The sequence below is a fragment of the Gymnoscopelus microlampas genome (genome assembly GCF_963454915.1).
Source record: "Gymnoscopelus microlampas genome assembly, chromosome: 18".
NCBI classification, from domain to species: Eukaryota; Metazoa; Chordata; class Actinopteri; order Myctophiformes; family Myctophidae; genus Gymnoscopelus; species Gymnoscopelus microlampas.
In genome coordinates, this window is record NC_139955.1 from 12,574,227 (window position 1) to 12,600,403 (window position 26,177).

General features: G+C 44.2%; 1 protein-coding gene across 1 annotated transcript in view; it reads right to left on the bottom strand.

Moving 5' to 3' along the window:
• Positions 1 to 887: 887 nt before the first annotated feature.
• ppp2r2ba (protein phosphatase 2, regulatory subunit B, beta a) overlaps positions 888 to 26,177 on the bottom strand; it is a 41,267-nt gene continuing 15,977 nt past the window's right edge. The window contains exons 3-10 of the mRNA XM_084041208.1: positions 23,103 to 23,268; positions 19,448 to 19,560; positions 12,078 to 12,255; positions 11,480 to 11,644; positions 8,090 to 8,259; positions 4,361 to 4,452; positions 3,994 to 4,117; positions 888 to 2,178 (exon numbers count right to left, since the gene is read on the bottom strand). Of these exons, the coding sequence (XP_083897334.1) occupies positions 2,023 to 2,178; positions 3,994 to 4,117; positions 4,361 to 4,452; positions 8,090 to 8,259; positions 11,480 to 11,644; positions 12,078 to 12,255; positions 19,448 to 19,560; positions 23,103 to 23,268 (1,164 nt within the window). The 3' untranslated portion in view covers positions 888 to 2,022. The remainder of the gene's footprint in view (positions 2,179 to 3,993; positions 4,118 to 4,360; positions 4,453 to 8,089; positions 8,260 to 11,479; positions 11,645 to 12,077; positions 12,256 to 19,447; positions 19,561 to 23,102; positions 23,269 to 26,177) is intronic.

Genomic DNA, 26,177 nt, shown 5'->3' on the forward strand with positions numbered 1-26,177 from the left:
ATGTTATTCTGCTAAGCGGTTTAAATACAGTTTTTCTTCAAATTGGTTCTATTAGATGGAGTGCAGTTTGAGACGGGAGGAGTCACTTTGCATACTGTACATCGGGACAAAATTAGATTGCTTCTTCCTAATCACAATACATCCTCACTCTGTCTGTTTGGGACATCATGCATCTGAAAGCTGGTTTACTGGGAAACATACAGTACATACAGTAGCACACAGAATGTTTTCTGAGTAACCGGGGTGATTTGGGGACCACATCCAGCACACAGCATTCAGCACACGACTTCCGGTTGCTTTAAAAACACAATCCTTTTTTTTCATACAGCGATTCACACTGCTTGCATTTGTTCATATTTTGTGTTGAATAAAACAAAGGATGAACAGGCGAACCGCTTGAAATTCTACAGAAATAAATGCTTTCTGTTGCATGTCATGTATGCAGAATCAGCTGCTGATTCGGAGAAGACCTTTGCTCATGTTCTACAAAGTATGAACTGTATGTTTGACAATAAGCTAGCTAGACGACAGCAGAACAATGCCGGAGCTTGACCATACACAGACGGGAAGAGAAAGAGGGAATGATTCAGATTTGGGTTCAACCTTGGACTCATAAGCCTATAAACCAGAGCTGTATGCAGCCGCAAGCACTTCTCCAAATGGAACTGGAGTAGAATTCTTTATACATTGTTTTAAGTTTAATTTTGTGTAGAGAGAGGGGGGGGGGATTCCTAAGTTACAATTTAATTTAGAAACATTCACACTCCTGCTTTGTACTCGGTCCCTCTGCCCATCCCACCCGTCCCACCCACCCACAACGACCCCACCAACCCCCCCACCCAGTCCCACCCTTTACATCAAACCCCCACATACCAAAAGAAGGCACCACATCTTCGAAAACAGAATCATTAATAATGACCAAGAGAAGGACTCAATAAAATAATAACAGCATTAAATCAAAACGGTTGACCGTCCGGCCTGGGAGGGGCCGCATTCACATTGACTACAGTGCTCTCGTCGCGGGAGACACGAAACAACAAGAAGTGAAACCGTGTCGGTCATCGTTTCACAGGCAGAAACAACAATTCTTGATTTATACTTAGTTGCGTGCCAGTGTCGGGCACCAAAAATAGCACATCTGTTAGACCTGCTATTTTTTTGTCGCGTGACACAGTAATGCAACTAAGTATAACAGGGCTTAGAAATCTCTCTCACTTACAGTGCTACCAAGAAAAGTCTGGATTCAGGGTTCAGAGTATAACAGTCTGTCCACCAGGGGGCTCTGCAGACACAGTTTTTGGACTGTCCAATAGCTTCTCCTGGGGGGTTGGTCACATGCATGCGCGTTGGCATGTGCAGATTGAAAAACAGAGGGCACTGTTGCTATGTGACAAGAAGCCGCCATCGTGTTGGCGTGACTGTCTGTATTTCTGTCTGTCTGTCTGTCTGTGTGCTCTATGTTCACTGCTCTCCAATCCAAACCCATGGTTTTATTTTCATGGGGAGGAGGTTGCAGAGGACTGCTACATGATAATATTCATCCAGCAATCCTGTTTGTTGCATGAATACCCAGCATTCCTCCTCCAGTGTGTCCGCGCAGCTATAGATAACTTAAAATCACAAGTCAAACTGAGGAAAAGGAGCAGCTTGTGCGGTGGTTGTCTATTGTTTCCGTTCTGACCTTTTAGGGGTACGTGTTTTTGTTCTTCAAGCCGTGTCTCCAGCTTGTGTCCCGTTAATTCCTGCTTTCCCAGCATTCACGCTGTCCCAGTCTGAAACCATGAAATACCCATTCAGTCACTGGATACGCCCCTTTTCCGGAAAACTCTGCATATCCTCGGCAGAGAAGTGTAACTTGAGACCAACTGCAACTATAGACATGAGGAGAGGAGAGGAGGATGTATTTACCAGGGAGTTCATTTCTCTCCAACACACTCTCTCTGTCTCTCCTTCCTTCTCCACCTCTCCCTTTGGCCCCCTCAAGCGTGGGGTCAGGGGTCAGCGAGGGGCAGGGTCTGCCCTCTAGTTGACCTTGTCCTGGAAGATGTAGAGGTTGTTGGTGGCTGCCACGGCGATGATGTTCTCCTGGGGGTGCCAGGTGGTGTGGAGGATCTTTTTGCTGAAGTCCAGGCTGTCAACGCTGATCTCATCCTTGCGACGCTTCCCGCCCACGCAAACCTGGAGGACAACCAATGCACAGCTCAGCGCATAGCATTCAAACGTGCTCACATGCCCCTGTTTCAATCATCAGTGCAAACAAAGATTTGCCCTGAGGTTTTCACTTACGTTTCAATGCATTCCTATTTTTATTAACATGACTTTTCAAGAAGGCCAGACATTCATCTGGAATAGATAGACTCAGTCTTGAATCAGGATGCAATTTTTACAGAGGCCCAAGCCTTTGTAAAGCATGGGTTGTTGCAGTTTAACCTCTTAAACCCTACATACTCCGTTGACCGATGTCCCCCAGGGGTCTATCCTTGGCCCACGCCTTTTTCCCTCAACGCCAAATCTCTTGGCCGAGAATAGCCTGATCTACAAGCTCACTATGTGTCACAACACGATTCATTGTGAGCTTGTAGATCTGTGAATCTGCGAATGTTCGCCTATTACAACATACCCAGAATAGGGATGCTACTGTTAAGTGGTTAATGTGAATAGATTCCATTTCTCTAAAGTAAAGTTCTCCATGTACTTGGGATGGAGTGTGTGTTTTGGCAATTCCCCAACATTTGCTATTAACTTTTGGGTCCAGATTCTCCAGTCCTTATCAGACATTTTGGAGAAGTCTGTTGACCCACAGCCCATCGTTTAAGATGTTACAGGTTCAAATCTGTTGCATGGGGATAGTTCCAGTCCTTGGTTATGATTGGCTGAGCCGTGTTCAAAGCCGTTGTAAAATGCTCAGTAAAGACTTCTAACAGCTTCTGATAACATTCTAGGTGAGAAATAGGTCATGAGGTTGCTCGATATTGATTTGTTTCACATTTACAACAGCGTGTTTATAACTATCACAGTTAGGGACCTTTCATGCATTTGCATAACAATTTCCTTGTTTGTGCAGGAAGTCGCAAGGACTACTTTCTTGTAGAAAGTATTGCTGTAGGGGAATCGTTCTTAATACTGTTTTAATAGGCATATATGTCTATGATGTTCATGTTGCCAAGGTTGGTAACCATTTTATTAAAGCAATACGCCATGCAAGGCCGTGGTTTACTGTGAGTGTAGAAATGCTAAGAGGGTTTATGCCTCTCAGCAGTTGTATATCACTGTAAACCATGACCTCTTGGGGCTTATTGCTTTTATATACTGTACCATGATATTACAGTTCTAGCATACAGTCTTGATGCAGACTGTGGTAACTTAAAGGAAGGTGACAGAGTTGATACAGGCTGTGGTTACTTAAAGGAAGGTGACAGAGTTGATACAGGCTGTGGTTACTTAAAGGAAGGTGACAGAGTTGATACAGGCTGTGGTTACTTAAAGGAAGGTGACAGAGTTGATACAGGCTGTGGTTACTTAAAGGAAGGTGACAGAGTTGATACAGGCTGTGGTAACTTAAAGGTTTCATGACGTTCAGTTTTACCACACATTAAAAGTCTTTGTCATGGTCCTTCAAACGTGTATAGAAAGTTTTAACAAAAAATTCCACCTGCGGGTGTCGCTGCTGAGGGATTTTGCCTGTCAATCATCGCCTCTGCTCCCCCCCCCCCCCCAAATGAAAGGATAGGGGAGGGGAGGGGCGAGGAGGAGAGGGGGCGGGATTAATCGGCTGTGACCTCACTGCCGAAGGGCCAAGCTCAGATTACTTTTCAGCCTAATTATTCAGAAAACCCCAGACCACAGAAAATCCACTGAATGTTCAAAGTCCAATTTTTTGGGGTGTAATTGAGGTCATAAAACTCCCCAAAAAACATAAAAAATAAAAAAAGTGAAAATGAATGTCATAGAACCTTTAAAGGAAGGTGACACTGTTAATGCAGACTGTGGTACCTTGCGTGGTTTGAGGATGGCTCTGGGTTTGCTGTTCTCCCTGGACGCTTCCAATGTGACGTCACGTTTGGTGTTCCGATCAAACATCCGGAAGAAGTTGTTATAGGAGCCGGTCATTATCACACTGGAGAGAGAGAGAGAGAGAGAGAGAGAGAGAGAGAGAGAGAGAGAGAGAGAGAGAGAGAGAGAGAGAGAGAGAGAGAGATGAGAGATAAAACACTTGTTTTTCATTTATCCGTGAATTGATAAATGGATGGATTGGTGGATGAATAAGTATGGTTAGATAATAAAAATTAATGGATGCTTGTTGGATGTAGCTGATGAATGGATAGATAGATGAATAGAAAAGATGATGAACGGATCTCACCTGTCTGTTCCGTTCCAGACACACTCAAACTTGTCAAAGATGCAGTCGTTCTCATACAGGGAACACAGCTTACCCCGTAGATAGTCATGAACCTGGAAAACACAAGACAAATGCATGTTATCCATTATACAGATTGGGATAGGTCAGAAATGGTGATAATAACCACACACACACACACACACACACACACACACACACACACACACACACACACACACACACACACACACACACACACACACACACACACACACACACACACACACACACACACACACACACACACAGTGATACCTATGCCTACAATTACTACTTGTTTATTCTTTTTTTTATCCCACGATTTTGTAACCCATATTTTCCCACCCAGTGCCAATTGCCTATGTAATCCTGGGCGCTACTATCCCTCTGCCAGCCTAGGGAGAGCCTAGGCCTAGCCTCCTTCAATGCATGAAGCCACTTCTTATCACCTGACAGGAGGGAGGTTCTCTGGTTGGACGTAGCGCATGGAAGGAACACGTTATTCCAACCAGTTCCTTTCCCCTCCATCAGGCGCCCCGGCCCCGGCCTCCCGTAGGGGACACGGGGAGAACATGCAAACTCCCCACAGAAAGGCCCTTTGGCCAACCCCACCTAGGGTATGGGCACTGATGACGCGGAGGAGAGGACACGCCCCCAGCGCCAACAGCGTCCCCGGCGGGAATCGAACCCAGGACCTTCTAGCTGTGAGGCGACAGCGCTGTGCCCCCATGCCCCCCAACTTGTTTATTCTTATAAGATTATTTGTAATATTGAATCTTAGTTGTATCTCTCCTTATTCTGTCTCATCTCCTTCCTCTGTAATGCTCCCTCTCTCCATCTCTGTGCATTCATGTCCAATCAATGAATGTCACCAACTCAACTTCCTCTGCTTTTTCGTGCTTTCTCGTTTCGCAGGCTCCCATGGATTGTGACCCCCGGCTGTGTATCATGGGTCTCAATGGAATATGACTGCGGACTGTTATTATAGCTGCTATTATTGGGCGGCCATAGCTGAATGGTTAGAGAGCCCGCCTGGGAAGGCAAAGTTCCCAGGTTCGATTCCAAGCCTCACATGTGGTGAGCCAGCCTGATCGCCAGAGAATTAGTACACATTGCACGGATTTGTGCACGTCATTCCGTGCATAGTCGCCTAGAAACCCCCAAATTCCGTGCATATGTACGGGGAGTCCCACGGTGGGCGTAACCAGTCGCAACCCGGAAATACCAGGAAGTAGAGCAGTCCCCACAACAAAATTTACGATTCTGTGCCTATCGGTACGTAACTCAAACGGCGCTGAGTAGGCTCAAGGGAATGTCGCAATGTTCAGGACGGCAACTCGCTCGCTTTAGCTCGCTTGGTGGTCCTTCACATGGCGACAATTCCCTTGAGACTGCGCGCCTCCGAAATGGTTTAGTCACAATGGGGGAGATGTGAGGCGGCTATGCACGGAATTTGTGGTTCTCCAGTAGTCTCTGCACGGATTTTGAGAAACTTTCAAAAAACGTTCAATGAGAACGTTTCCTCTGGCGATCGGGTTGGGTGAGCGAGACACTTAACCCTAACTGCTCCCTGAGCACTACAACCAACGGCTGCTAACTCCTAGAATTGGACAAATTTCACATTATGTGCAAATATACAGCGACCAAAAACACCCCAAGGAGTGAAGACCTTATTCTTATTATAATAATATAATAATAATAATAATAATTCTTCTTATTCTTTATTATTGTTGTTAGTATTGTTGTTGCTGTTATAATAATAATTATTGTTGTTCTGCTCGAGATTTCTTTCTTCTCAAGCTTTTTCCTCGCCACTGTCGCCAAATGCTAGCTCTTGGGTAAAACATCAGGTCTCTGCTCTATTATGTAAAGTGTCTTACAGGGATAGTTCACCCAAAAAATAACTTTTTTCTTATCGATTAGTCACCCCATGGAGACTTGAATTAATGGATATTTTTTATTTTTGTCGCATTCCTAAACCAATAATTTGATGACCAGCGGACCGGTAGGCAGCGGTTCCGGTAGGAGATACAAAGGAGACTCTTTGTGTCTCCTATGAACCACTGCCGGTCATTAAATTATTGGCGTAGGAATGCAACAAAAATTTAAAAATCTCCATGAATTCAAGTCTCCATGGGGTGACTAATCGATAGAAAAAAAAGTAATTTTGGGGGTGAACTATCCCTTTAACTCATCCTGATTTGACACTCTAATAAAATTTAAATGAAATGTATCTCTCTACTCTCACCTGTCCTGTTTTTCTTGCCAACTGTGGTGCTTTTATGACAACTGAAATTCCCTTGTGGGATCAAAAAAGGTCTATCTACGACATCTATCTATCTATCCTTCTATCTATCGATCTAGCAAACAAGCGTCCAATCCTCGCCTCACCACTAAGGGATTTAAATGTGTTTTTGCGGCATTAACGGTCGGTCACCTGGCCGCGCAGCGGTCTACCACGCAGACCTTAAGCTCTACTTTCAGTAATCCCTTCAACCCCACTGACCCACGTTAAGATGCTCAGCAGCAGGTGGAAACGGGAGTGGAATTGGAAAGTGGGGGACTCCCCAGAGGCCTGCAGATGACCTTATCAATCGTGACCTCCTTAAAATGGCTGCCCATGATCAGACAGTGAGGATCTGACCCCCGATGACCTCGCAGTGGGAGGTTTTGCTCCTCGGGCTCCGGCGGTTTCAGTCACTATCAGTCATCCCTATGTGGACGCACGGCTCAATAAGTCTTCCTGTGGTAATTGCTGGAGATGGCAGGTTTATAGGTGGGGGCGGGGCGACGGTGGAACAGGATTATGTTGAGTGATCGCATCCCAAATCAATAAAGTTTGATTTGCTTCCGACGCTAAGCCTTATTTACAAACTCGTCCATATGCGAATCGGGGTGAATACGGTGTGCAAAACACACACACACACGCACATGCACGCACACGCACACGCACACACACACACACACTGACGCGTTGTGACGCGTTGTGAGCTGGTCGATCAACTATTTTAGGCGAAAGCTTTCCCCGCAAAATCACAAAACAGAAAACACACAGGTATAGAGCCCTGAGGGACTCAGGTCAACCATATATGGTTTAAGTGGTTAAATCAATCCTCACAACAACCCTGTGTGGGGAAGGAAACCTATCTAACGTCTGCACACACTGTACCGTTTGTCTTTCTTCCACCACAATAGTTAATAGTTGAGTCATTAAGCAATTGCTTCCACATGTCTGTTTGAGTGTCAGTCTGTCCACAATGACTCAATGCAATGCATCATCATCAAGTCACAACCAAAGACCATAAAACTTCATATATTAGATCTCCAACTCAATAACTGACATATGGCACAATTTGGTGGTCAAAGGCCAAAGATCGAGGTCAAGAAGGTCAATTACTGATTAACGTATAGTGGTAGAAAATACGTTTGAGAGTTATAAACGCATTAAGCTTCTTCCTGTTCTTTTAAATATTATTAACATCATCGTGGTTATTACTTTCAGTAACCACTTGAACCCCAGCAAGCCTATTCTAGGAGGAACGTTGGTCAAAAATAGCCGATCTACAAGCTCAAAACGCGCCATGTTTTGAGCTTGTAGATCGGTTATTTCTGGCGAGAGATTTGGTGAAAAAGCGGTCCGAGTAGAGTTGTAACTCAAGCCAATCTCTCTAAGAGTAGAACAAGGGCAACAGACAGAGCAGTGGTCCATACCTGGAAGGTCTCCAGTGGCTTGTTCTCCATGTGAAGGTCCCAGACCTTCACAGTGAGGTAGTCCCTGGTCATCAGGTAACGCCCGCTGTGGCTGAACTTCACGTCAGAGATGGACGAGATGATTTCAGAGAAGAAGGAGCGCGTGGAGGGGTCTTCTGGCTCCTCGAAATCTGGGAGAGAGAGAGAGAGAGCGGGAGAGAGTCAGCAATGAGAGTACAAAAAAACAGCTGTCTTCTGACAGAGGAAGCAGAACTTGCTCTGTGGGAGGTTCGACACTATACTTTTTAAGCAGCGCTTTCTCTTCAAACGCCTTTTAATCGTTGTTTGTGTGAGAAGACAAAGGCCGGAGATTTTGTTTGGGTGGAGGAAGACCATCATTAGTGAAGAAGAATGTGTGTGTGTGTGTGTGTGTGTGTGTGTGTGTGTGTGTGTGTGTGTGTGTGTGTGTGTGTGTGTGTGTGTGTGTGTGTGTGTGTGTGTGTGTGTGTGTGTGTGTTGGAAGGGGGGGGGGGGGTTTGATGCCGCAGCTGCATCAGTTCAGAGATCGTACAGTGTGTGTTTAGGGAGGCAACCCGTGGGTCAACATGCTTGGCAAATATTGCTTATGATCCATATTGACTGTGGCAGCTGCTGATCTGTGTACAGGGCCAACACGCTGGGGGACGACACACACACACACACACACACACACACACACACACACACACACACACACACACACACACACACACACACACACACACACACACACACACACACACACATTCCATTGTCAGCTGTCAGCTTATTGTGCTTCCCCTCTCCTCCTCTCCACTCCTCCATATCTCTCTTCCTCTCCCCTCCTATCTCTTCTCCTCCCATCCTCATCTGCTCCTTCATCGCCACCCCCACCCGAACCCTCCACTCCCCTTTCTCTCCTCCTATCTCCTCTCATCCTCATCTGCTCCTTCATCTCCGCCTACCCCCCCCCCTCCCCCCAACTAGTCCCCCCCCTCTCTCTGCCGAGACGCTGTGATGTGTCAGAGGGGAGTCTAACAAGGGAATGCAGAGTGAGAGATGAAGAAATGGGGGATGAGTGCGGGGGCAGAAAAACAAATCAATGTCAAAGTGCTGCTACCACATTACCCCTCACTGGATTTGCAGGTGTTTGTGTATATATTCTGTTTTATGTGTGCATGCGTGTGCGTGTGTGTGCGTGTGTGCGTGTGTGTGTGTGTGAGTGAGTGTGTTTCCCTGCCCTCCCTGTATGTCTTTCTCTTGGGGTGTATAATAGCATCCCTGGGGAGTCAATGGTCTGTTTGGTTCCTCTGTCTCTGGCTCGGGGCTCTGTGCTCGGCTCAACCCCTCCTATCTCCCCCTCCCTCCCTTCCTCCCTCCCTCTGTCCGTCCATCCACCCATCCATCCATCCATCCATCCATCCATCCATCCATCCATCAGCTCTCTAACGCTGATTGATTCCAGCAGTCTCCAGGACGCCTCAGAGATTTATTGGTGTAGGAGGGATACAATATGATTGTGTGCATGTATGCTGTGTGTGTGTGTGTGTGTGTGTGTGTGTGTGTGTGTGTGTGTGTGTGTGTGTGTGTGTGTGTGTGTGTGTGTGTGTGTGTGTGTGTGTGTGTGTGTGTGTGCGCGTGTGTGCATGTGTGTGTGTGTGTGTGTGTGTGTGTGTGTGTGTGTGTGTGTGTGTGTGTGTGTGTGTGTGTGTGTGTGGGAGGGAAGGCTCTGAGCCATATGAGCTCATGCCTCATGCAGTGAGATGGTAGGTCTGCACTAACAGACCTGTCCTCAGGCTAATGAGCGCACCTGCCTGCTGTGTGTATGTGTGTGTGTGTGTGTGTGTGTGTGTGTGTGTGTGTGTGTGTGTGTTCGTGCGCGTGCGTGTGCGCGTGTGTGTGTGTGCGTGTATGTGCGCGCACGCGCAGCGGTCATACAGTACAACCAAAATACATGTCTACGTGAGCACCTGTCAAGGAATGGCACGTTTGGTGTCACTATCCAAATAATCAGAGCGCAACCTGTGTGGATCGGTGGCAGCTGTCTCGTCCTCCGTCGTGCTCCGAGGCCATCCCCTCCCCGCCGCCTTTAAATATTCACAGCCCAACCCCTCATGTGAAATTCAACAGGAGGCGCGCGAGGTGAGCGCACGGTCCGGCGAGCACGTCGATACGGCTGAGGAAATGACCGACGTTATTGAACAACGAGGTATGTCCATGAGGGACCCTAATGCGATCGCTCGTATGCCATTGATTATCCCGCGGAAATGTCAATGTATTCATTATTCATTCCATCGGAGCGTACGCATGCGATGTTAGGCTTAAGAGGAAAGGCCATTCTATTGTCTGAGACTGAGAGGCTTATTGGTGAAGCGACTGGTTATCAATACTCCGCCGCACAGCCCCAGGGGGTCAGACCCTGTACAAAGACTGTAAGACTGTAACAAAGGCTGGAACAGTTAGTATCAAACCATGTTAATTATTTTCTCTTTTGGGAAGGTCTGTCGTTATACCTCCCTCCGAACTTCTGCTTCCAAACAATGGACCCAAATGGACTGAAAATCCATTTGAGTACATTTTTACACTAATTAAGATGGAGGATTTTGCTATTTGCAAACACCTGCATGTCCCATGTACAGGTATGTTGTCCTATTTCTCCATTCAGTTCTTCTATAATAATGTTTGTCTCCCCTCTCTCTATCTCTCTCTGTCTGTCTGTCTGTCTCTCTTTCTCTATCTCTTTCTCCCTGTCCTGCCAGGTTACTGAGTTTCTGTCAGCCGACTTACTGAATAGTCCCAAAGGCTCCCCGTAAGACAGTGACGTATGCCTCCAATTATGCTCTGAAATAATGGAGGATGCTGCCCAAAAATATTACAGAGTGGACTCAGTGGACATTTTTAAAGGGACATTTTGAACCTACAGTACATCCTATTGTTCTAGTGAGGAGATCATAATACTGTGGTATACAGTGGCTTTTGTATTCTGTGTATCTCTCTGCAAAATACGGAAGTGTCCTCGCGCTGACGTCAAACAAGCATTTTTTTTACGTAATCGTGTGGCTATTTCCACATTTTGCTAGCTCTGAATGGACAAAATAAATAAGCCATTTTTTCCCCCACACTATACAGTATATGATCTCACATCAGAATAATGGGATTTAGGTAAAAAAAAACGGCAAAGTATTCCTTTAAGAAGACAGAACGTCTTACCCCTTCAATTGACAGTATTGTTTGGCTTTTACTGCCGTATCATTGTTTATTCCATGATTACTTCTTCCATCACATTACATTTGACCCGCCTGACCCATAAGGGTCCATTTGGTTAAACTTGTAAACTTGAACAATGAACACTGGGGATTTGATAACATAACATGTCCCTGCTGCAGAACTCACATTTGCAATGTTTGTCACAGAGGGCGGCCTGCCTCATGTCACACAGCCGTATGGAACCCTTGCTGCTGCTGTAGGCCAACGTGTGACACTGGTGCGGGTGGAACTCCGCCGACGTGATGACCTCCGTCAGCTCCTCCATGTTGGACGGCTTGATGTCCACGATGTCTGAGAGGGACGGATGCTTAGGAAGAAGAACGGCTACAGCCGGCGCTACAGTTGGCTACAGTAATGCATGGGACTTAAAGCTGCAATGTGTAAGAGCTATGTCCTAGCCGGGATTCGAACCCACGTGGGAGACCAAATAATATCTGCCGCTCATTGTTCTACGACACCAGCGTCTAAATGTCTTAATAGAAGAGTAGGGGGACCACCTCCAACCACTGCAGATGTACTAGTGAAATTGTATTAACACTCTAAATAATGCAAATAATGCAAAAAAATAATGTGATGAAACAAAATTCATCAAAATAAGTTCTGGATTGCAGCTTTTAAACAGTAGACCTCCATCGTGTGTACAGTGTCTTATTGTGCATGTGTGAGTGCATGTGTGCGTGAGCGTGAGCGTGTGCGCATGCGCACACTCCATGCTGAAGGATACTGAAGCTGCGGTCGGTAATCTCCAGGTTCCACAGGTTGATGCGGAGGTCGTCGGTGGAGATGTAGGTCTGCAGGTCGGAGTTGACAGAGATGGAGTTGATGTGGTAGGTGTGGGCGTTGCTGAACACTCGCCTGGCCGTGGCCTCCACCATCAGGTCCATGGGCTGCAGCACCGGCACCTACAGGAGACCACGGTAGAGAGGAGGAGGAGGATGACCAATCGTTTGGTTTCAATGACACTAGGGCTGGGCCGTATCATATGACTTCAAATCAATGTCGTGATTATTTCAAACCGTGTCCGATTCATTGCAAGATATCATTTTAAAGTAAGTAAAATATTTGTGTCCAAACTGGTATATTCAATCAAGTATGGTACAAGCCTGGAAACCAGACGAATCTGACAGAGGGAAAAAAAAAAAATGCCCTCGGTAGATCTGGTCTGGCCCGCTCGGTTGTGATTGGATTTGTCAGTTGTGGGGCACCAATCAGGGCCCAGTATGCATATGTGGGGCGGGTTTATCACCAAAGGCATTTTTTAAAATCAGCCCCTTGGAAATGCAGGTTCCCAAACAGAGATTCCAGACTAATATATACGCAGTGATATTAGTCTGGCCATGCCTGGGGTCAAATACTTGGATTACTGTATTATTTTCTTTTGGTATACTTTTTATCCGACTTTGGCAAGATCCCACATGTCAGTCCTAACATTATGGGTAATCTATGAACCAAATGAAAACTAAGTAGACTTAATGACCATGTCTTCTGTGAATAGCCTCGCTTTCACTCCTACCTCCAGGCATCCGCATGACATTTGCTGCTACACAAAAAGCTTGTGTCATGTGGAATCTTTTCTTATAAGGGATTTCAGCTTATTTTATAATTAGATTTGCGTTTTATTGGATAATACAGGGGAGGAAAACAGGACTGACGCGGTACAGAGAAAAGGAGATCACACGCCAGTGACACAGGTTATGAGTCATGTTGAGTCAGGAACCCATGACCTCGTCATTAGGTCTGTGCCTTAACCACTTAACAACACATTCACTCCGGGAACGCATCCTTGTCATTTTAAGATGTATTTGGCTATTCAAAAATAGCAGATCTACAAGCTCATAGCGCGCCACAGAGTGCCGCGTTATGAGCTTGTAGATCTGCAATTTTTGAAAAAACATGAACATTTGTGCAAATCTTTGAAAATTGGCAAACACTAAGATTTTAATGATAGTATAAAACTAATATTATTTTTTTAATTAAGTAAAAAGAAAAACGTCATGGTATTTCTTTCTTTTAAAACCTTTAAAAGTGAATTTTCATTGTGATACTGCAAACTAGGAACTTTAAATAAACTATGTCGATCATTAAAATAAAAATGCTCAGAAAATGCACCCAGCCCACCCATCTGACCACTTAACACGGCAGCAATACAGAATAACTTTAATTATTAAGTGCAACAAAGTGCCTTGCCTTATTTTATTTATATTTGTCAAAGTGCTTTAATCTTGCTTTATTTAATAGCAAGATAAAATACAGCGATAAGGGGGGGGGGGTATAATTAAAATCAATTGAAGCAAATTAAGACACATGAGGAAATGAGGAAATAAACGCAGATAAAATAGGCAATAAAGACGAAGAAAAGGCCTTGATATAAAGGTAGGTTTTTAGAAGTGATCTAAAAGATGACATAAAACGGAACACCCCAAGTGATGAGACGAGTTCTTAGGAACACCCAAGAGAGCCCTGTGTGAGGATCTAAGGATCTATCTCATACTGCAACAGCATAATATCTAAAATATAATGGGGTGTCTGGCCTTGCAAGGCTTTAACCCATTCAATCCAGGAACGCATACTGTGCCATTTTAGATTTGAGCTATAACCATTATTTCCTACTTTGGCTATTCAAAAATAGCAGATATACAAGCTCATAGTGCGGCACCGAGTGCCGCGCTATGAGCTTGTAGATCTGCTATTTTTTTTAAATTGCAAATATTTGAATATATATATTTTAAAGGGAACATTTTTGATTCAAATCTTTGCTTCTGGGGGGTCCCTGGAACAAAATATTTTGAGATGGGGGGTCCGTGGCCAAATATATATCATTTTGGGTGGTCCTTGACATGAAAAGGTTTGAGAACCACTTAAAAAAACAGTTCTCAAAATATTTTGTTCCAGGGACCTCCAGAAGCAAAGATTTGAGTTACAAATGTTACCTTTAAAAATATATATCTTCAAAGATTTGCACAAATGTTCAATATTAAGAAAAGAAAAAAAAAAGATCTACAAGCTCGTAGTGCAGCACCAAGCTTGTAGATCTGCAATTTTAGAATAGCCAAAGTACAAAATAATGGTTATATAGCTCAAATCTAAAATGACACTCAATTTCGAAACTCACCGGCAACCAGTTAAGCTACTGTAGCTACTGTAGGTGTGAAATGATCACGTTTCTTACAATTGGTTAATGATCTAGCAGCAGTATTTGCACCATTTGAAAATAGATGGGAGACACTGTAGCCTTGTTACTGAGACCAGAGTGTACAGGGAGCTGTAGCAATCTAAGCGTGACAAAATTAAAGCATGAATGACCTTTTCAAGGTTTGCAAATTATAAGGATTTGCCTATACTGTGTGTCTAATCTATTCACAGCTCCGGCCACACAATTATTCTGTGAATGGCTTTATTTTTAGATCATAACCATTAAAGGTGTAGTTCACCCAAAAATCAATTACACACGCCATGAAGCCTTGAATTCGTGGAGTTTTTTTCTTTTTGTCGCATTCCTGAGCCAATAATTTGATGATCGGGTCATCGGGCAATATGAGGCTCAGTAGGAGACTCAATTGAGTCTCCTACTGAAGACTCTGCCGGTCATCAAATTATTGGCTCAGGAATGCAACAAAAATCTCCATGAATTTAAGTAATTTTTGGGGTGAACTACTCGTTTAACATGCAGAATTTACTTATATAATTGGATCAATGTTAGCTAAACATCATTGCATTGTTAATAAGTCAAGGACACGATCAATTTCCTTCATAATGTATAATTGTTGAATGTTTCTCCAGAGACTATTTTCATATCATTCAAATCAATTCTTGCTTTAAACTGCAAGTGCAACAATAACATTAATTTGACAAAAAACAAAAAAAGACGTCATGAAGTTTGCAGTATTGGACTGCGTATCTCAAGCACATTTCAAGTCTGTGCAAGTTGATTTTCATACCATATAGAAATTAATGGATCAAAAGGCTTCCTTGAAAATCCAAACCATCTACGGTATAGGCTTTAGTACAGTTAATTTGCGAGCAGTAATCTCAAGTATACTGTGAGTAAGAGAGAGAGAGAGAGAGAGAGAGAGAGAGAGAGAGAGAGAGAGAGAGAGGGATGAAGATGAAGGGTGGTGGAGGAGGAGAGGAGGCATGGCCTGAAGGCATCACTGGGTCCTGCTGAGGAATGATAACTGAACTCTGCTGAATTAAAATGAGCACGTACACACACACACACACACACACGCACGCGCACACAGACACACACACACACACACACACACACACACACACACACACACACAGACACAGACACAGACACACACACACACACACACACACACACACACACACACACACACACACACACAGCTTCAAAGACTCCCAGCCCCCCCACCCTCACAGATAAACCTCACACAAAAGGAAGGAGGGGGGGGGGGGGTTTGGGTGAGAGTGATGGAGGAGAACAAATCAACTGCTTCTTCTCCTCTTTCTTCTTCCCTCCATGGCGGACATTGAGAGAGAGAGAGAGAGAGAGAGAAAGGTAGAGAGAGGGAGAGGCGCAGGGCAGCGCAGTGGGCTGCTGTAGCTCCGCGGGGGTCCGTTCATTTCCCTGTCATTCAAGCGGGCGCACAGAGAGAGAGACATGGGCTGGTATTAACCCATAACCCCCCAGCCTCTGACAGACACAGTGACACACGCCTCGGCCCGACCCCCCCCCTGGACACCACAGGATCCTAAACTCTGAAACTTTAACCACTTTAACCCTGGCCTCCCTGCTTTGGGCATGTCATCATTACAGGCAAACATTTGCGCATCGCCATGCATTGTAGGCTTGTAGATTGGCTATTTTTAAATAGGTAAAGTAAAAAGTTGCAATATATTAACACGACACTGATGAATTTAGTACAATGGGCCACAAGGGAAACAAGCCCCCCCAGGGTTTCTTGTGCTATCCTTTTAGCATCACTTTTCAATGTACTACACGTACTGTTAACAATCTTGTTAATAAAGTATTCAATCAATCAATCAATCAATCAATCAAAATGATAAATACTTCCAGCTGGTTGGCTCATCAATGAACTCGGATGTATTGGATGACAAACTTTGCAGATCATTGCACGTTTTGGTTTGGTTTCCAATATGGACGATGTGTGTATGCAGCATTTTGAAGTACTGTAGATCTATCTCCATTTTCTCTTAAATATCATTCCCTCCTTGCCTGGGTTTCTCATCCCTCCACAGATTTCAGAGTCTCCCCTAAAACAGGATTAGCACACAATGCTGGCCTGTCCCCCCAGGTGGCTGTGATCCCCCGGACACACACACAAAGAGAGGGTCCGACACGCTGAACACGCCACTAATGTGTTATGGCAGGGATGCTGCACACACGCACACACACACACACACACACACACACACACACACACACACACACACACACACACACACACACACACACACACACACACACACACACACACACACACACACACACACACACACACACATATATATTGAATACAGACACACTACACTGTCTGCTTGGGCTCTTTGTGTGAAAATTAAAGACCAGGAGGTAGCAGAGTGATAAGGATGAGACAGAGAGGGAGAGAGAGAGAGAGAGAGAGAGAGAGAGAGAGAGAGAGAGAGAGAGAGAGAGAGAGAGAGAGAGAGAGAGTCAGAGAGAGTCAGAGAGAGTCAGAGAGAGAGAGAAGATGATGCTCTGGTCACGGTATTAATTTCAGTGCACATATCGATCAGTCACTCTCCAGGTCTGCGTCTCTCTGACACTGGAACAGTTGATTGTGTGTTCGGAGCCCGCAGAGAGTCCTCCATCAGCACTGAGGCTGAACGCAGGACATCAATCATGTTCTAAAATGGGACAATCTACTGTATTTCTCCTACATAAAACTACAATTGCACAGTTGGATTTGTAATTGCTGATTGCAATATTCTTTCTATGCTCTTTCACTTTTCCCGTTGGATTTTATTATTTATTTCTCCTTAAATTCCTTTTTCATAACTCGAAATCCCTTTACGTGCGTCTTGGTAAAGCACTTTGAATGGTAAAGCACTTTGAATTGCTGTTGTGTATGTTTGTCTATAAATGACAAATACATATATTTAAATACTGTATTTGCATGTCATACTACTTACATACTGTATATACTGTAAATAGTATTCTGTATGTATACAGTATACTGTAGGCTGTAGTAAGGATGTTTGAATATACTGTATGCACTGAAGAATTTGAACAGTTCCAGTCATGACCTACTAAGTGCAATATTGCATAGTGCTGGTGAAAGATTAGAAATTCTCTGCACTCATAAACTATTAATGGCTACTGTAGAAACCACAATTCTCAATTCTTACCCTCAAGGGATATTATTAGTATATTATAATTACTGACTTATGAGTTTCTGTTCCCTCACCAACAGAAAACCAGTTTACCAGTCAGTATGATGAAAGAGCCCTGGAAGCCCTCGCCTCTCTTACCCTGGGCTACTGAATCACATTACATTTCTATTGCTCGTTATGAGGACTGATATGGTGTCTAGGTTTTATTGTAGCAAGTGGGGGGCATTTCTGTTTAGGATTAATCAGGGATTTTTATTCATTTCTACGGTCATCATTATTTCATGACTGCATGAACTAGTTCATCAGCCCATATATGACCGGCTCTACCGAAAGCTGCCTGATATTGCTAAATCAATCTGATTCTAAATCGGCCGGATGTTTCTAAACCAGCTTGCTGTCACTATTAGTCTGATGTCACTAAATCAGTGTTTTTTAACCCTTTTCATATCAAGGTCCATTATTTATTCGGCATTTGAGACACGGAGCACCATTTGATGAGATTTAGACTCTCAGACCCAAAACTTAGAATTCAAAACCACAATTCCATGCTTTTTTGATGTTGGTACCATAGGAGAGGTAACAGGCAAAACGTTGATCAAAATAACAATTCTTCTACATTCTGTAATTGTGCAGACTTCTTGTAAATTAAGTAATTTAGATGTTTAACAATAATTTAAATCTTGAGAGGGTAAAATGAAACCAAATGGACCCGTAAGGGTCCATTTGGTTTCATTTTACGCTCTCAAGAGCGGACCCTTATACTGTAGATCTATGATCTATAAGGGTCCCTTATGGACCCTTATATATCTAAGATCTATAAGGGTCCATTTGGTTACCAACTCTCCATCATTTAGCTGGGGCCCACCTGGAGTCCACCTGGGGCCCACCCACCTGGAGCCCCCCTCAAGGACCACTGGTTCGTCCTGGAGCCCCCTCAAGGACCACCGGACCACTGGTTGAGAACCACTGAACTAGTTCATTAGCCCGTATGACCGGCTCTACCAAAATCTGCCTGATTATTGCTAAATCAATCTGATGTTTCTAAATTGACCTGATGTTTCTAAATCGGCCTGATGTTTCTAAATCAGCTTGCTGTCACTATCTTAGTCTGATGTCACTAAATCAACCTGACATTTAGTCAATCTAAAGTCTCTAAATTATTCTGATGTTGCTAAATCAATCTGATGTTTCTAAATCAGCCTTTTGTAGTTAAATCAGTTTTATATTGTTAAATGGGCCTTATGTTGCTAAATCAATCTGTCTCGAAATCAGCCTGATGTTGCTCAATCGGTCTAAAAATCTTTTTTTTTATGCTTTTAAGGCTTACAAATGTATATTATAGAAAGTAATGAACCAATAGCTTTGTCTGTTGTACAAAATACTTTAGCGACACATGCAAAAATACTTTTGGAAATGTTGACAAGGGATATGTCTCAGATTAGATTTCTTGACAAAGCTGAATCAGAGGGGGATGAATGGATCAAAAGTTGCAATTCATCACACAAAGATGATGATTTGCCTGATGAAGGTCTGGCACCCAAACGTTGCAATATACTATACCAATGCAAGTTAGACAGTGTGCAGGATTTTTTTGTTTGCAGCGCAAATAACTCAAAATATGGTTTCACATTTCATCAGAGATAGAGTTTCCATCCAGTTGTTGAGCTGTGTGAGATGGTTTTGGCAGTGTGTGTGTGTGCGTGCGTGCGTGCGTGCGTGCGTGCGTGCGTGTGTGTGTGCGTGACCCCTCACCCGTAGTGACGTGATGGTCGATGGGTCTCTGATGCGTCCGTCATCATCTTTCAGGTTGTATCCCTCTGGACGCTTGTCTCTCTCGCTGATCTTCCACAGCTTCACCGTCTTGTCTGGGAGGACACACACACAAACACACACACGCACGCACGCACGCACGCACGCACGCACGCACGCACGCACGCACGCACGCACGCACGCACGCACGCACACACACACACACACACACACACACACACACACACACACACACACACACACACACACACACACACACACACACACACACACACACACACACACACACACACACACACACACACACACACAGAATACAGTTACAAATGCCTCCCCGCAGTGAGTGTGATATGAAGGAAGCGTGCGGGGGGTTGCTGTTCAATCTGGCATGTTTCTGGGCAGCAGCCATCCTGGATGATGAACAGTCGCGGCTGCCGTGAGGATTCTCATGTCATCCACATCAATCTACAAGTACCAACACTCCATTTCCCCCTCCGGGAAAACAAAAAGACACGAGAGCTCTTTCCAATCCACTGTTACATAAACAACGTGTACGCCCCACCATGTCCCCGGTCCAGTGGACAGGATGACAGCGGCGCCGACAAGGCACCGCTACTGATTTCGGCAGAGAGAGAGAGCTGGTCTCCGGTCAGAGAGTAGATCGCCACAGGACCCTCCATCTGCTGCAGCAACCGCTATAGCACTGCTGTGGCAGCCATGCATGATGCTGACAATCTGCAAGCTGTCTGTCTGCCCAGTGTGTGTCTGTGTGTGTGTGTGTGTGTGTGTGTGTGTGTGTGTGTGTGTGCGTGCGTGCGTGCGTGCGTGCGCGCGCGTGTGTATTGCTATACTTACTTGTGAGGACCAAATGTCCCCACAAGTGTAGTAGCAATTTGAGAAATAGACAATAGAAAAGATTCGCGACGCGTTGTGAGCTTGTAGATCTGCTATTTTTTGGCTTTAGGCTTACGGTTAAAAATGCCAAAATGTATGAAAAATGCCATAAAATCACTGTCACTAAAATGTTGATGTCCTCAAAAGTATAGTGTGTGTGTGTGTGTGTGTGTGTGTGTGTGTGTGTGTGTGTGTGTGTGTGTGTGTGTGTGTGTGTGTGTGTGTGTGTGTGTGTGTGTGTGCGCGTGTGTCTGTGTCTGTGTCTGTGTGTGTGTGTGTGTGTGTGTGTGTGTGTGTGTGTGTGTGTGTGTGTGTGTGTGTGTGTGTGTGTGTGTGTTCCTGATGTGGCAGCCATGCATGTAGGTTTTTAATCTGCCTGCATGGTGTCTGCTGGTGGCACAGACTCAGTCAAGTGGAACACATGTAGTGAGGAAAAGAAGAGTGGAGGAGATTCTGGTGTGACATATTAGTAACAGCTTGCTTCAAGATAAATGTACAGTATATATATTCTATTTGCCTTCTGTCACCCTGGGTATGTTCACCTTGACAGATGGTCTGTGTCTCTCTCCCAATCTCTCTACAAAATATATACAAGAAATAATAATATATAATATATACATCCAGTCCAGAATCTACAGCTTGGTCGGTTGCAGATAACGAAAAAAAATAAAATTATATATATATATATATATATATATATATATATATATATATATATATATATATATATATATATACACACACACACACACACACGGGAATATATATATATATGTATTATAATATTAGCACAGGACATCAACAACTGTGTCCTTTCAATCAATGATTACAATTGAGTCATTTAGCAGACACTGTCATCCAGAGCGACTTACGAAATGCAATAACAGAGTAAATGGGATGAGCACTAGTCAACAAATGACAGGCTAAATGTGGTCATGTAAATAGAAGCACAAGTCAGTCTCTAAATTATTTGCTAAATTACAGATTGAGGACAATCTGCCAGCTTTCGTTATTTAAAAAAAAAATCGAAGTCTTTAGGGTGGTCCTTCATATTGGGGCGGTGACATAAGCAGTGGGCGTATGGGTTTGTTTGCAGGTGTTCTCTCCGTTGTTCTGGCAACTACCTTAGATTTAGAAATCACCAGATAGCAGGCAGACATCAAATCTGTCTAAATAACATACTATCGCAATAACATATAGCATAATGTGAACAAGTAACCAACATGGAGAATGTAATATGGACAATATTACATTCTGCCAGAGCCTCCCCGTGTCCCGGCAGAGTAGTTCCGAAGAAGCGGACTGAGTGGCCCTGTCTTTCCCTATAGGACTGACCGTGGGTAGCTACTGGGACGTAAGTCGGGGCTTGATCAACCCCGGCTGGGTCACTTGGGCGAGGGTGTATGTTGTATGTTGCGAGACCCGAAACACCCGATGACCCCAGGCTACAACACTGATGATACGTCCCAGGTGTATCCATGGGATGTTTTTCTTTATTAGTTATTCTATTTATAGTGGCTCATAGGAATAGACTATGTGACAACCAGGAATAGTTTGGTGACCACTGGAGAGACGGTTGACAGCCGGAATGTAGTCGGCATCCGGGAGCAGTATGGGTTAGCGCCCCAGTCTGTGTCTTCCGTGAGGAAGAAGCCCAACAAATCCACGGTGAGGCCTTTAGGAGGGTCATTCAAGCAAGCCGCAAGTGGAGCCTGCAGTACCACCACGGCCCAAGGAACCATCACGCCAGAAGGACATGTTTAGATCGGGTTGGTTCAACCGATCTGGTACAGCACTCAGGTCCTGGACCTGGTGAGACGAAGGAGGAGCCCCCCCAGGAGGCCACCCACAGAGCCTAGTCCCTCCACGTGCCAGAGCCTCCCGAGTCCCGGCAGAGTAGTTCCGGAGAAGCGGACTGAGTGGCACTGTCTTTCCCTATAGGACTGACCGTGGGTAGCTACTGGGACGTAAGTCGGGGCTTGATCAACCCCGGCTGGGTCACCTGGGCGAGGGTGTATGTTGTATGTTGCGGGACCCGAAACACCCGATGACCCCAGGCTGCAACACTGATGATACGTCCCAGGTGCATCCATGGGATGTGTTTCTTTATACTAGCGTCTACTGCAGTGGACTGGTTCTCAACCTTTTCTGGATCAGGGCCCACTTGAAAAGGCATTGGTGGCCTTGGCGGTGGATGGATGGCTACAATTGGAGCATGTAGGGGCCTTAACACGGCAGCCTATTTATCGGTATCACAGTGGAAACACATTTTTCCAAGGTTTTAAAGAACAAATACTACATTATTTTTTGTAAATATAATGTTAAAATCTTAGCTTTTTGGATGCCCACTTGCAATATCCTCACGGCCCACCAGTGGGCCCCAGACCAGAGGTTGAGAACCGCTGATCTACGAGAGGAAGCAGTTAAGCAATTTGGACATGGTGGCCGATCTTGGGTACTGCAGCTTATTACAGATGGGGCCAGACACATGAACGAGCGAAAGGAGGACACGCATCCCTCAAATGCAAATGCTCCGCCCAATGCAGAAAGTTACATTCCTCTGTTCCTCTCCGGTCTGAGGGAGCGCACCGCATTAAAACCAGGAAGTATCACATCACAACTTTTTCTTATTACTTATTCATCTGTGTATATGAAATATTGATACCTTACCGAATCTCTTAGTTACATCCACATTGTTCTTTTAAAGCAGTTGGTTATTTTTAACTCTACGGGCCACGCCTACCGTTGGTGGACAGCAGGAAATAGGCGGCGTTCTGCTGCGGCAGCCATCGTATCTTGTTGATCTTCTCCTCGATCTCCAGGCTCTTCAGGTAGTCGAACTCGGGCTCATGGCTCTGGAAGGTGCTGTAAACATTGTACTCTCCTCTGCGCTGCGGCTGGCTCTTACTCTGCAGAGGGAGACAGAGAGACATTCAAGATTCAGGAATAATACACACTAACTTTTTTTTTAAAAGGTTAAAAAGAAGAACATTTTAAATCACACGGAAAAATTAGTTAATACAGTATAACATTTCAACCACTTTAACCATATTTCATACTTTGGCTATTAAAAAAATAGCCGATATACAAGCTCTCTCTATGCAAGCTCACAGCACGTCACTTCGTGCCGCACTGCTAACTTGTACATATGCTATTTTTGAAAAATATTGAAAGTTTTGACATTTTTATTTTGAATTTTTGAACTAAAATCTTCTCTTCTGGGGGGTCCCTGGCACAAAACGTTTTCAGATGGGGGGGTCTGCGGCCTAATACATATCAATTTGGGGGTCCCTTGGCATGAAAAGGTTTGAGAACTACTGGTTTAGAAGGCATTTCTAGAATCTGCCTCAGGTCTTAATGGGTTAAAAACATCAGCAGACTGTGGTGCTCTCAAGTGGTCAGTTCCAGTCTAGCAGATGGCCCGGGGCAAAGGAGGTTGGTGTTTCCAGAGCGGAAGAAGGTATATTTGTCACTCATACAAGTACAGTATGTGTACACGGTGGTGTGACATGCTCCTCAGACTGTGCTAAGTGCTAACGGCATAAATTATGTAAAACTGAACAAGATATATATAAGAAACAAGGTCAGGGCGTCCATCACCAGAGACTGAGGGGGACACGATGATGGAGCTTGTTCTGACAGTCAGAACTAGAGTTGTAAACGTTATTATATATAACGAGATATTCTCAATATGATAATCATATATATAACCCAATATCGAGCTTGTCACACACAAAGTTCATAACTCAATCAGTTTATTGTATTATTTATATACTGTTGACTTAACATACCAAAACTGATCCATTTCCACACAAAACTAAAATAAATAAAAAGCTGCTGCATATTTAGATGCTAAATAGTTTATCTATTTAAATTAAGTTGTAGTGATACATTGTTTAATAGGGGTATTTTTAAAGGCTGGATTTGTTTTTGTAATGTATGGAATTACTTCTTTCTGATGTCATCAACTATCATGATATACGGTTAATAATATTATTGCATATTCCATCATCACAGTATTCTATCATGCCATTTACACCCCTATAGCCAGAGCTGTACCATTATCAATATAGCCTGTGTTAATCCTGTTCATGGATGGAAGTATGAAAGACATATTTGAATACATACTGTAAATGTACAGTGTGGACATACTGACTTGTTGCACAACACAATGTACTAGGACAGTTCTTTAGTAGAACTGTTTCCTTTGTTCATTATTTGTTGGATAAATTCTATATTCTATTGTCTATTCTATTGTGCCACATTATCCCTCATCGATTAATAAAACTTCCATCAAATAAAACATTTTATCTTATCTTAACTTAAAGTTGAGCAAAAATCGGCCTCCTGGTGGCACTATAATAGGGCAGTGTTAAAGGGGTGGCATTTGTTCCTCAACGTATTGCGAATGTGAGTGCAAAGTTTCACCGCAATTGGACGCTGCGTTCATGATTTGCGGCATTTTGTTCAAAACGGGCCACTCTTAGCCAATCAGGATGGAATATGAAAAATCAAACAGATCAGTCTTGATCACATGACTATAGAGTGTGTACCGATTCGCGTGAAATTTGGATAGTATCTGAAGGAGTGATATGATTTTATTTTTACATAAGTCGGCCACCTGGTGGCGCTGTAAGGGCAGATGTGAAAAAGGCAAAGGTTTGTCCTTGGCCTCTAAGGAGTGCACATACAAAGTTTCACACAGATTGGTGCAGTCATAGGTAAACGAATCCGCCTGTTATAGCGCCACCATGAGGCCGATTTGAAACATTTCAAGTGGCATGTCTTCCTCGGCCTAGTGGGAATATATATGTGTGCAAAATTTCACGGCAATCGCACGCTGTGTTCATGAGTTGAGGCCAGGGGCGTCAATTGGGTATGGCAAGGTATAGCAGGTGCCATACCTTGGCTCCAGAAAAAAATGCAGGTGTAAGACCATTGTGTTTGTATTGTGTTATAAGTATAATGCATAGTTTTCTATGCATTTCGGGGGTTTTGGGGGGTTGGACACCTATCCTGGGCTTTGCTGCCGCGCCCAGGATAGGTGTCCCTTATTTTAATCTCTGGGAGTTGACAACCCTAACCATGCCATACCTTAGCTTTTGCTGAACTGACGCCTCTGTTTGAGGCATTTTGTTCAAAACGGAGCACTCCTGAAAAATTTGGAAGCCAATCGTAGCCAATCAGGAATATGAAAAATCTGAAAGACCTGTTTCATTTAATGACTATAGAGATACTGTGTACCGATTAGCGTGATGTTTGGACAAAAGCTGTAGAAGTACTGTTAAAAAATGTGTTTAGCAAAAATCTGCCTCCTAGTGGCGCTATAACAGGCCCATGTGAAAGATTTGGGCCAGAGGTTCTGCTCTGGCATCCAGGGAGTGTGTGTGCACAGTTTTGCTGTGATCAAGCCAACGGTGCCGGAGATTAGCTGTTCACAGACGGACACATGCACGGACACACGGACAGATGGACGGACGGACGGATGGATGGACAGACAGACAGGGTGCAAAACATAGTCTCGGCTATGCCTTCGGCCTGGCGGAGACAACAATGGCTATATGGCGAAGTATATACTGTAGGGCTTAAGTGGTTAACTAGCTACACAGATAGCAAAATGTTAATAAACAAAGTGAAACCAAGTAAATTACAGTAGAGAATATTCATGGGAAAATGAAAGTTTTGGAGATGGGGAGACGCACACCACATCTGCAGCAAAGGGGTAGAATATTTGGTATTGTTTTTTTTATTTTTAGAAAGATAGAAACATAACTCCATTAGTTAGAAGGATTGGATGCGTGCCCACACTATAGGCTTC